Source organism: Macrobrachium rosenbergii, chromosome 59 (genome assembly GCF_040412425.1).
Source record: "Macrobrachium rosenbergii isolate ZJJX-2024 chromosome 59, ASM4041242v1, whole genome shotgun sequence".
Lineage (NCBI taxonomy): Eukaryota > Metazoa > Arthropoda > Malacostraca > Decapoda > Palaemonidae > Macrobrachium > Macrobrachium rosenbergii.
This window is the reverse complement of record NC_089799.1, coordinates 23,504,614-23,517,316: the sequence shown is the minus strand read 5'-3', so window position 1 is coordinate 23,517,316 and position 12,703 is coordinate 23,504,614. Positions and strand designations below refer to the sequence as shown.

At 35.5% G+C, this 12,703-nt stretch overlaps 1 protein-coding gene across 1 annotated transcript; it reads right to left on the bottom strand.

Annotated features, from left to right (window-relative positions):
- Positions 1-2,427: 2,427 nt before the first annotated feature.
- Positions 2,428-11,640, bottom strand: LOC136837620 (uncharacterized). The gene is made up of 4 exons (XM_067102497.1): positions 11,616-11,640; positions 10,738-11,169; positions 6,694-7,134; positions 2,428-3,442 (listed from the first exon to the last, which is right to left on the bottom strand). Exons 1-4 carry the CDS (start codon positions 11,638-11,640, stop codon positions 2,442-2,444), a joined length of 1,899 nt encoding a protein of 632 aa, XP_066958598.1. The 3' UTR covers positions 2,428-2,441.
- Between the last annotated feature and the right edge of the window lie 1,063 nt (positions 11,641-12,703).

The following is a 12,703-nucleotide window of genomic DNA, read 5'->3' as shown; positions in this document are numbered from 1 at the left end:
CGGCAGGAAATGATAGTTTATGTAAATCCGTTCTCGCCCCTTTTTCTATGTATGTAAGTACCTATATATGAATATATATATATATATATATATATATATATATATATATATATATATATATATATATATATATATATATATATATATATATATATATATATATACCGGGTGTTTTGAAATTAGAGGCCACCCTCCACAGAACAAATGGAAAGTTATGAAGTTTTCGGCTATAGCCTATCTCCAAGTACATTATTTAAGTTTCTATTAAGTTATTTTTCATTTTACATTTCTTGTATTTTCAGACTGAGTGACGGAGTTAGATACAGCAATGGCTAACGACTCGGAGGAAATCAGATGGATTGACCGAATCCAGGCTATAACCTTCAGAGAGGCCAGGGATGCTGGAGCATCCTTTATTTCATGATCCTGGATAGCTAAATACATTAAAAGAGATGAATCCTTTGTTGAAAGAGACTGGGACAAAAATCCATATGACTGTCACCGCGAAAAGAGTGAGAATCTTGGAAGGCTTGAAGTCCTTTCTCAGGAGTCAAAAGACATCATAGCTGAGGCAGTGGGTAGACCAAGAAAGTCTTGACATCATAGCTGAGGCAGTGGGTAGACCAGGAAAGTCTTTACATAAACTGGTGCTTGAACTAGAAACAAAAAGGGGAAAGAAGAGAAGTTATTGTGCTGTATATCGTGAGTTGAAAAAATCTGGTATCAAGCCATTTCATGTTATCAGCAAACCCAACATCACTCAGCAACAGAGAGAAAACCGTGCATGGTTTTGTGGTTCATTTCTTAAAGACTGGGATGAAGCTGACTTTCTCCATGTTGCCGCATCAGATGAATTCTTCATTTACACAGTCAGGAAGCCAAATCATAAAAATGACATCATTTGGGCTGTAAAGTTGGATGATATCAGCGATGGTGTGCGCTATCGCCAAGTTGTGAAATTTTCTGAATGTTTGGGAATTTTTTTTCTGTTTCACAACCAAACGGTTAATGTGGATCATCAAAGAAAAAGGACAGTCATGAAATGGCGAATACTTCCGAGAAACTGTGCTTACTGGTGGAGTGTTTCCTTTCCTCAAAGATCCTGAAAATGTGTTGTCTGTTGAAGAAGTCGCATTTTTGCATGATAAGGCGCCGTGTTTCAAGGCTCTTCAGACACCGGAGCTGCTTCAAAACAATGGTATCAATTTCTTTTCGTCAAGTGAATTTCCAGGTAGCTCCCCTGACCTTATTTTGTGTGAAAACATTGGTAGTATCTTAAAGGATCGTGCTGAAGCGCGCACAGTGAACTATGATGGTATACCAAGCCTCGACGACCTGTGAAGAGAGGTGACCGAAGTGCTCAGGGAAATGGAGTTTGAGTCTCAGCTTTTTGCGATTTGCTGAAGTCATACCCCTCAAGAATGCAGGCTGTGGTACAGGCAGATGGAGGCCACATAAAATATTAAATACTCAGAGAGAAACTTAAATAAATAACTGTTCTGAATTACTTTTGTTTTTGTCCATATCAATCGGATTTTTCATACTTTCTTTGACCCGGTAGAATAAGTTAATAACTCTACGGATTTTTTAAACCTTTTGCTTGATAGGAAATCACGTTTAAATTTTTTCTAGTTACAATCATGAATCGCTTACAATTTCTGTCAAAACTAAAAAAGTATAAAATAAAAAAAAAATAAAAAAAAACTTTCAAAACATGCTTTTATTAAAATGCAGTAAAAAAAAAAAAATTTTTTTGAGACACATCAGGATTTTCTTACAATTAATCATGTCTACAAGAATTAAAGCGTGGGCGCCAAACATGGAAGGAAATAAAAAAATATATTTCTTTTCTTTTAGCATTTCCTTCCATGTTTGGCTCCCACGCTTTTATTTTTGTAGACATGATTAATTGTTCGAAAATCCTGGTGTGTCTCAAAAATTATCTTTTTATTTTTTTAGCGTATTTTAATAAAAGAATGTTTTAAAATTTTTTTAATATCTTTTTAATTTTTCTATTGTAAATGTTGAAATTTTTTATTTCTTTACGGAAATGGAACTGATACTTTATGTAAGTAACAGCATAGGAAATAGGAATAAGACATATTACAATTATATATTATATATATATATATATATATATATATATATATATATATATATATATATATATATATATATATATATATATATATATATATATATATATATATATATATATATATATATATATATATATATATATATATATATATATATATAAGAACTTGAGAAACAGAGGAAAGTTAATCCATTTTATAAAATTATGCCCTTAGGAAAATTTATCAATAAAAATTATTTAAATAATATTGTTTATTATCAGGTATTGTTCAACAACCATACATGTTAATTTTCTTCTAGGATTTTGACACTATTTCAAAGTCTGCCTCTCAGTGAAAGGAATTCTATTTACCATATCCTCCACCCTTGGAGAAGGAACCCTTTCCTTTAAAGGATCCACCTCCACTTCCGCCGGAGAATCCTCCTCCAGACCGGCCCCCGTGGCCACCGCTAGAGAAACCACCACCAGAGCCATATCCTCCAGAGGATCCTCCTCCAAATACTCCTCCAAAACCTCCAGAGGAGCCATGGCCTATTGAGCCACCTTTGTTACCACCACCGGAGGAGCCAGCACAAGAGCCATAGCCTCCAGAAGATCCTCCTCCAAATCCTCCTCCGAAACCTCCAGAGGAGCCGTGGCCTATTGAATCACCTTTGTTACCACCGCCGGAGGAGCCAGCACGAGAGCCATAGCCTCCAGAAGATCCTCCTCCAAATCCTCCTCCAAAACCTCCAGAGGAGCCGTGGCCCATTGAGCCACCTTTGTTGCCACCGCCAGAGGTGCCAGCACGAGAGCCATAGCCTCCAGAAGATCCTCCTCCAAATCCTCCTCCAAAACCTCCAGAGGAGCCGTGGCCCATTGAGCCACCTTTGTTGCCACCGCCGGAGGTGCCAGCACGAGAGCCATAGCCTCCAGAAGATCCTCCTCCAAATCCTCCTCCGAAACCTCCAGAGGAGCCGTGGCCTATTGAATCACCTTTGTTACCACCGCCGGAGGAGCCAGCACGAGAGCCATAGCCTCCAGAAGATCCTGCTCCAAATCCTCCTCCAAAACCTCCAGAGGAGCCGTGGCCCATTGAGCCACCTTTGTTGCCACCGCCGGAGGTGCCAGCACGAGAGCCATAGCCTCCAGAAGATCCTCCTCCAAATCCTCCTCCGAAACCTCCAGAGGAACCGTGGCCCATTGAACCACCGGAGGAGCCATCAAGAGAGCCATAGGCTCCAGAGGAACCTCCTCCAGAGGATCCGCCGCCAAATCCTGCATGTCCGCCACCGGATCCACCTCTTATATTTCCTGCCTGGCAGGCAGCCAAGAGGACAGCGTGATGAAAACCAGCAGTAATTTCTGCAATGAAATGACAACAAAATAGTGATAAAATGAATCAAAATAACGTAACTAAGTTTTTCAAAAATTTTATACTATTCGTGCGACAAGGTTTGTTCAAGTAAAAGTAATAGAAATCGTTTTTCTTCGCAATGCCTTCCATTAAGCTTGAAATAAATAGTAAGCCATGTCCCTATATAATTACGTTCTTATTATTTTCAATGTAATATTGCTAAATTTTCAAGAAAGTTGGTTTGCATCTACTTCGATAGCTTGTCGATTTTCAAAATTCTCAAAATAGTAAAATTAGATGTTGGAAATATTTGTCTTACCATGTTGTGATTAGAAACTCTCTTGAGATCAGACTGTGCTTCTGTTTGGAATCTTGTGACTTTATACACACAACTCGTAACGATTCTCGCCTTTGTGAAGGTCATTATTAGTACATTTCTCTTTTAAATTCTGTCCTTAGTAAATATCGTGGACATTTAAGAATATAAATCATCTTTTACGCATTATTGAGAACATCGATGCACAGAGAGAGAGAGAGAGAGAGAGAGAGAGAGAGAGAGAGAGAGAGAGAGAGAGAGAGAGAGAGATAAATGAAATAATTAATTCGTTACTGTCACTTTCACCTAGAAAAATAAGTCAGGATACATCTATCTTTTGGGAAGCCTATGTCTCACTCCTACGAGATAACTTCGAAATCAATATTATTCCTCGGGAAGATACACTGGTCTAGTATTGTATAAGTAAAGCCTTTTAAGACGACATCTTAATTAAATACAGTTTATAAATAGTTCGTAATTAGGGAAGAGAAATTTCACTTCTTCCCCTATCTTTTGGTTGGGGTTTCAGTGTTTAAAATGCAGTAAATGACACGGTGCCTTCTTTCCAATGCAGAACTGCGGAAATATATATTTTTTTTATTTGAGAGGGCATAACGAGTAATTCATCCATCACTACTGACTTTGCTTAAAAGTCTAAATGTTACCTTAGTGGCTAAAATATTTTCTTAAGATTACAGCGATGATGTATTTCTTCGCGAGATTGCCAAAATTATCTGGGAATATTATTATCACAGCGGAAAACGGTACCAGAATCTACTGAAGAAAACTCTCTATGCCAAAAAAAAAAAAAAAATTAGAAAAGAAATACCTGTTGCGTTTAGTAAAAAGTTCACTTAGCTGATAGGTAGCTCAGCCAAGCTTGACTTGCAATATAACTTTGACCACGTTGCTATTACCGATCTTAGCAGTGAAAATGTAACTAGTGTGTAAGAAAGATCTGGTATATTATATGGAGTTTATAGAGATTTCCGAAACGGAACACTTGCTCTATATAAGCTAAGTCATAAATGTACTCCATTGGCAATTATTTCCCAAAAGATAATTAGTTCTACTGATAGAGACCCAAGTACACCGTAAGTTGCAGAGAGAAAACCTGACGTACAAAGAGTACTAAAGTGAAAATCGAATACATAGTTTTTACTTTACCAATGTAATGCGCCGTATAACCGAATTCTCAACAGTCACTGTAGACTCGTAAGATTAATGAACATCTTTGTAATACTGAATGATTTCCTCGTTTTCCAGATGACCAATTCTGTCATTCTTAATATTGCTAAATTTTCAGAAAGTTGGTTTGCATCCACTTTGTATGCCTGTCGATTTTCAAAATCTATATTGCTTTAAAAACTATGGAACCTCAAGTAATTTTTGTTTCCTGCAATAATCACCCATTTTGTCGACTCTACTGCTCCAGAGAAGCATGGGAAGCATAATTAGTAATATCCTCAACAAAATAGTAGAATGGCTCCATATAAGCAAAATTAACATCCTTAGAAAACCGTAAAAGTGGTATAATTAAAAAAAAAAAAATTCCTAACGATAAAAAATCGAAAAATAAAAGTAGTCATATTTATACAGAATGGTTTAATTGATATGTAATATAATCGTCCAGAGCAAGTAACAATAACAGTTCCTCTAATAGTTTACCCCTTAAGATCTAATTACAATATGGTAGAGACAGTGCAGTTATGCCTTAAAGCAGGGGTTTTCAACCTTTTTCTCCCCACGTACCATTTTGGGTATTTTTAATGTCAATAATGTACCCCCATCACTTTGTATAGAGTAGAAAACAAAACAAACGCAGAAAAACATTCCATTGTGTATATTTGCAAGTACTGTACTGAAGGGAAGTAAGTACACAACTCTCCTGACATAACCAACAATATTGTAAACACAAAGAATTCCGTAAAAATATAGAAAATTGTTGATAATTATTTACCTGTGGCTATGCAGTCAGTGGGCGGCCAGGCCCCTAACCCTTAGGACCCGTGGGGAGAGCGTACCCCTAACTGACCCTTGGCGTACCCCTGGGGGTACGCGTACCCCAGGTTGAAAACCCTGCCTTAAAGTATCAATTTGTATCAGGCTTGAAGTAAATCATGTCTTATCACCGAAATAATTTCTACGAGAACAAAGAGATTAGGGATTGTTTTGAAGGATACCATTTAATTTCAGAAGACTTCATACTCTACACGGGAACGTTCTTAAAAAGGTCCGGCCATTTATAGTTCCAAAAATTTATGAAACAATCTAAAGAACCACATTTTTAAAATTATTAAACAGGCATTTGTGTAAATACGATACACCTTAGGGAATTAAGATGTAGTTTTCTTTACAGTTATCACTAGTTAAGCATTTTGAAAAATGAGTTATGAAGCATCTCCGATAGAAAGTTTCTTCTTTAAAGGTAAAAACCTCCACTTTCAGTCATCAGCGGATTTATTCAATACTTTGCATAAATACACCTTTCGTTCTCATTACTTATATATATATATATATATATATATATATATATATATATATATATATATATATATATATATATATATATATATATATATATATATATATATATATATATATATGTGTGTGTATATATATATATATATATATATATATATATATATATATATATATATATATATATATATATATATATATATATATATATATATATATGTTTATAAAGCGAATATTGTTATGAATTTTTGCATTCAAGGACTTCATCAGTAAAATACTACTTCAAAATTAGTATTTATTTCTAAATATCAGTCTATTACATTTGTCAACTTTCGACAAATTTAAAGTTAGTTATTTTCATCTGCATGCAAGTAGTTTCATTTTCCATATCCTCCACCCTAGAGAAGGAACCCTTTCCCCAGAGGATCCACCCCACGTCCACCGGAGGATCCTCCTCCTGACCGGCCTCCAGAGCCATATCCTCCAGAGGATCCTCCACCAAATCCTCCCTGAGACCTCCAGAGGAGCCGTGGCCTGAGGACCCACCTGGCCGACCACCACTGGAGAAGCCACCACCAGAACCATAGCCTCCAGAGACTCCCCCTCCAGACCCTCCTCCGCGACCTCCAGAGGAGCCACCACCAGAGCCATAGCCTCCAGAGGCTCCCCCTCCAAATCCTCCTCCTTGACCCCCAGAGGAGCCTATGTTACCACCACCGAATGAGCCACCACGAGACCCATAGCCTCCAGAGGATCCTCCTCCTCCAAAGGATCCACCGCCAGATCCTCCAAAGGATCCGCCACCGGATCCACCTCTTATATTTCCTGCCTGACACACAGCCAAGAGGACAGCGCCGATGCAAACCAAAATCAACTTCTGAAATGACAACAAAAAGAAGAAATCTAGTAAAAAATCAGGTAACCAAATTTGACTAAACATTAAATATTCATGATATGATACAGTTCTTTCAAGACAATTACATTGACAAAGAAGTTATTTTTTCATAGAACCCTTTATATTTCATTATTATGGGTGTGTCTCATTTTCCTAATTCGCATTGATTAGTTATATTTAATTCGTTCAAATTAGTTGGATCAGTTAGTTAGATTAGCATATATTAGTTAGATCATTTACCAAAGTAACTACTAACGTCAGAAAAAAAAGCAAGATTATACAAATGAAAGTGTCTCTCTTACCATGATGTGATCGTAAACTCGCTTGAGTTGAGATTGTGCTTCTCTTTGGGATCTTGCGGCTTTTTATACACAGCTCCTACCGATTCTCTTCTCTGCGAAGGCCATTATTAGCAAGTTTTTCTTTTTTCTTTTTCTTCTGCCCTTGGTAAATATATGGTGCATGTTACAGAATGAGACATTATTTTACGATTAATTTAGAACATACACGTAGAGAGAGAGAGAGAGAGAGAGAGAGAGAGAGAGAGAGAGAGAGAGAGGTTTAAAAAAAATTGAAGCCTGCTGCTTTCTACTTGCAAGAAATGTGTACAGAAATATAAATTACCACACTTATGTTTATTTATGACATATACCGCGAGAGAGAGAGAGAGAGAGAGAGAGAGAGAGAGAGAGAGAGAGAGAGAGAGAGAGAGAGAGAGAGAGAGAGATGAAATGATTAATTTAATACTGTTATTTTCTACTTAGAAAATAAGACGGGGCCCATCTGTCTTCTAAGAAATCTATGTCTGTCTACTTCTGTAAGACAATTTCGAAATCACTAGTGTTTTGGGGAAGGTACTCTGATCTAGTACTACATTAGTTGAACATTTTAAGACATGTTCATTGAATAAGTTTCACGAATAGTTCATAATTACGGATGAGAAATTTCGCTTTTTCCCTTGCCTTTTGGTTGGGGTTTCAGCGTTTAAAATGCAGTAAATGACACGGTGCCTTCTTTCCAATGCAGAACTGGGGAAATATATATATATTTTTTTTATTTGAGAGTACATAACGAGTAATTCATCCATCATTGCTGACTTTGCTTAAAAGTCTAAATGTTACCTTAGTGGCTAAAATATTTTCTTGAGATTACAGTAATGATGTATTTCTTCGCGAGATTGCCAAAATTATCCGGAATAATTATTATCACAGCGAAAAACGGTATCAGAATCTACTAAAGAAAACTCTTTATGCAAAAAAAAAAAAAAAAAAAAACATTTTTTAGATAAGAAATACCTGTTGCGTTTAGTAAAAAGTTCAGTTAGCTGATAGGTAGCTCAGCCAAGCTTGACTTGCAATATGACTTTGACCACGTTACTATTACCGATCTTAGCAGTGAAACTGTAACCAGTGTGTAAGAAAGATCAAGTATATTATATGGAGTTTATAGAGATTTCCGAAACGGAGCACTTGCTCTATATCAGCTAAGTCATAAATGTACTCCATTGGTAATTATTTCCCAAAAGATAATTGGTTCTACTGACAGAGGCCTAAGTACACCGTAAGTTGCAGAGAGAGAAACTGACGTACAAAGAGTACTAAAGTGAAAAACGAATACATAGTCTTTACTTTACCAGTATAATGCGCCGTATAACCGAATTCTCAACAGTCACTGTAGACTCGTAAGATTAATGAACATCTTTGTAATACTGAATGATTTCCTCGTTTTCCAGATGACCAACTTTATCATTCTTAATATTGCTAAATTTTCAGAAAGTTGGTTTGCATCCACTTTGTATGCCTGTCGATTTTCAAAATCCATATTGCTTTAAAAACTATGGAACCTCAAGTAATTTTTGTTTCCTGCAATAATCATCCATTTTGTCGACTCTACTACTCCAGAGAAGCATGGGAAGCATAATTAGTAATATCCTTAACAAAATAGTAGAATGGCTCCATATAAGCAAAATTAACATCCTTAGAAAACCGTAAAAGTGGTATAATTAAAAAAAAAAAAATTCCTAACGATAAAAAATCGAAAATAAAAGTAGTCATATTTATACAGAATGGTTTAATTGATATGTAATATAATCGTCCAGAGCAAGTAACAATAACAGTTCCTCTAATAGTTTACCCCTTAAGATCTAATTACAATATGGTAGAGACAGTGCAGTTATGCCTTAAAGCAGGGGTTTTCAATCTTTTTCTCCCCACGTACCATTTTGGGTATTTTTAATGTCAATAATGTACCCCCATCACTTTGTATAGAGTAGAAAACAAAACAAACGCAGAAAAACATTCCATTGTGTATATTTGCAAGTACTGTACTGAAGGGAAGTAAGTACACAACTCTCCTGACATAACCAACAATATTGTAAACACAAAGAATTCCGTAAAAATATAGAAAATTGTTGATAATTATTTACCTGTGGCTATGCAGTCAGTGGGCGGCCAGGCCCCTAACCCTTAGGACCCGTGGGGAGAGCGTACCCGCTAACTGACCCTTGGCGTACCCCCCTGGGATACGCGTACCCCAGGTTGAAAACCCCTGCCTTAAAGTATCAATTTGTATCAGGCTTGAAGTAAATCATGTCTTATCACCGAAATAATTTCTACGAGAACAAAGAGATTAGGGATTGTTTTGAAGGATACCATTTAATTTCAGAAGACTTCATACTCTACACGGGAACGTTCTTAAAAAGGTCCGGCCATTTATAGTTCCAAAAATTTATGAAACAATCTAAAGAACCACATTTTTAAAATTATTAAACAGGCATTTGTGTAAATACGATACACCTTAGGGAATTAAGATGTAGTTTTCTTTACAGTTATCACTAGTTAAGCATTTTGAAAATGAGTTATGAAGCATCTCCGATAGAAAGTTTCTTCTTTAAAGGTAAAAACCTCCACTTTCAGTCATCAGCGGATTTATTCAATACTTTGCATAAATACACTTTCGTTCTCGTACTTATATATATATATATATATATATATATATATATATATATATATATATATATATATATATATATATATATATATATATATATATATATATATATATATATATATATATATATATATATATATATGTGTGTGTATATATATATATATATATATATATATATATATATATATATATATATATATATATATATATATATATATATATATATATATATATATATATATATATATATATATATATATATATATATATATATATATATATATATATATATATATATATATATATATATATATATATATATATATATATATATATATATATATATATATATATATATATATATATATATATATATATATATATATATATATATATATATATATATATATATATATATATATATATATATATATATATATATATATATATATATATATATATATATATATATATATATATATGTTTATAAAGCGAATATTGTTATGAATTTTTTTGCATTCAAGGACTTCATCAGTAAAATACTACTTCAAAATTAGTATTTATTTCTAAATATCAGTCTATTACATTTGTCAACTTTCGACAAATTTAAAGTTAGTTATTTTCATCTGCATGCAAGCAGTTTCATTTTCCATATCCTCCACCCCTAGAGAAGGAACCCTTTCCCCCAGAGGATCCACCCCCACGTCCACCGGAGGATCCTCCTCCTGACCGGCCTCCAGAGCCATATCCTCCAGAGGATCCTCCACCAAATCCTCCCCCGAGACCTCCAGAGGAGCCGTGGCCTGAGGACCCACCTGTGCGACCACCACTGGAGAAGCCACCACCAGAACCATAGCCTCCAGAGACTCCCCCTCCAGACCCTCCTCCGCGACCTCCAGAGGAGCCACCACCAGAGCCATAGCCTCCAGAGGCTCCCCCTCCAAATCCTCCTCCTTGACCCCCAGAGGAGCCTATGTTACCACCACCGAATGAGCCACCACGAGACCCATAGCCTCCAGAGGATCCTCCTCCTCCAAAGGATCCACCGCCAGATCCTCCAAAGGATCCGCCACCGGATCCACCTCTTATATTTCCTGCCTGACACACAGCCAAAGAGGACAGCGCCGATGCAAACCAAAATCAACTTCTGAAATGACAAAAAAGAAGAAATCTAGTAAAATCAGGTAACCAAATTTGACTAAACATTAAATATTCATGATATGATACAGTTCTTTCAAGACAATTACATTGACAAAAAGTTATTTTTCATAGAACCCTTTATATTTCATTATTATGGGTGTGTCTCATTTTCCTAATTCGCATTGATTAGTTATATTTAATTCGTTCAAATTAGTTGGATCAGTTAGTTAGATTAGCATATATTAGTTAGATCATTTACCAAAGTAACTACTAACATCAGAAAAAAAGCAAAATTATACAAATGGAAGTGTCTCTCTTACCATGATGTGATCGTAAACTCGCTTGAGTTGAGATTGTGCTTCTCTTTGGGATCTTGCGGCTTTTTATACACAGCTCCTACCGATTCTCTTCTCTGCGAAGGCCATTATTAGCAAGTTTTTTCTTTTTTCTTCTGCCCTTGGTAAATATATGGTGCATGTTACAGAATGAGACATTATTTTACGATTAATTTAGAACATACACGTAGAGAGAGAGAGAGAGAGAGAGAGAGAGAGAGAGAGAAAGGTAGGTTTAAAAAAAATTGAAGCTTGCTGCTTTCTACTTGCAAGAAATGGGTACAGAAATATGAATTACCACACTTATGTTTATTTAGGACATATACCGTGTGAGAGAGAGAGAGAGAGAGAGAGAGAGAGAGAGAGAGAGAGAGAGAGAGAGATGAAATGATTAATTTAATCCTGTTATTTTCTACTTAGAAAATAAGTCGGGGCCCATCTGTCTTCTAAGAAATCTATGTCTGTCTACTTCTGTAAGACAATTTCGAAATCACTAGTGTTTTGGGGAAGGTACTCTGATCTAGTACTACATTAATTGAACATTTTAAGACGTGTTCATTGAATAAGTTTCACGAATAGTTCGTAATTAGGGAAGAGAAATTTCGCTTTTTCCCTTGCCTTTTGGTTGGGGTTTCAGCGTTTAAAATGCAGTAAATGACACGGTGCCTTCTTTCCAATGCAGAACTGGGGAAATATATATATATTTTTTTTATTTGAGAGTACTTAACGAGTAATTCATCCATCATTACTGACTTTGCTTAAAAGTCTAAATGTTACCTTAGTGGCTAAAATATTTTCTTGAGATTACAGCGATGATGTATTTCTTCCCGAGATTGCCAAAATTATCTGGAATTATTATTATCACAGCGAAAAACGGTATCAGAATCTACTAAAGAAAACTCTTTATGTAAAAAAAAAAAAAAAAACATTTCCTAGATAAGAAATACCTGTTGCGTTTAGTAAAAAGTTCAGTTGGCTGATAGGTAGCTCAGCCAAGCTTGACTTGCAATATGACTTTGACCACGTTGCTATTACCGATCTTAGCAGTGAAACTGTAACCAATGTGTAAGAAAGATCAAGTATAAATTATGGAGTTTATAGAGATTTCCGAAACGGAACACTTGCTCTATATCAGCTAAGTCATAAATGTACT

Bases quoted from the DNA above. Each gene is read 5' to 3' on its own strand.
- LOC136837620 (XM_067102497.1), bottom strand. From the start codon at position 11,640: ATGGCCTTCGCAGAGAAGAGAATCG. The intron at 11,170-11,615 runs GTAGGAGCTGTG...TGTGTCAGGCAG, and splicing joins CTTCGCAGAGAAGAGAATCG to GAAATATAAGAGGTGGATCC. The intron at 7,135-10,737 runs GTGGAGGATATG...ATTTTTTACTAG, and splicing joins AAAGGGTTCCTTCTCTAGGG to ATTTCTTCTTTTTGTTGTCA.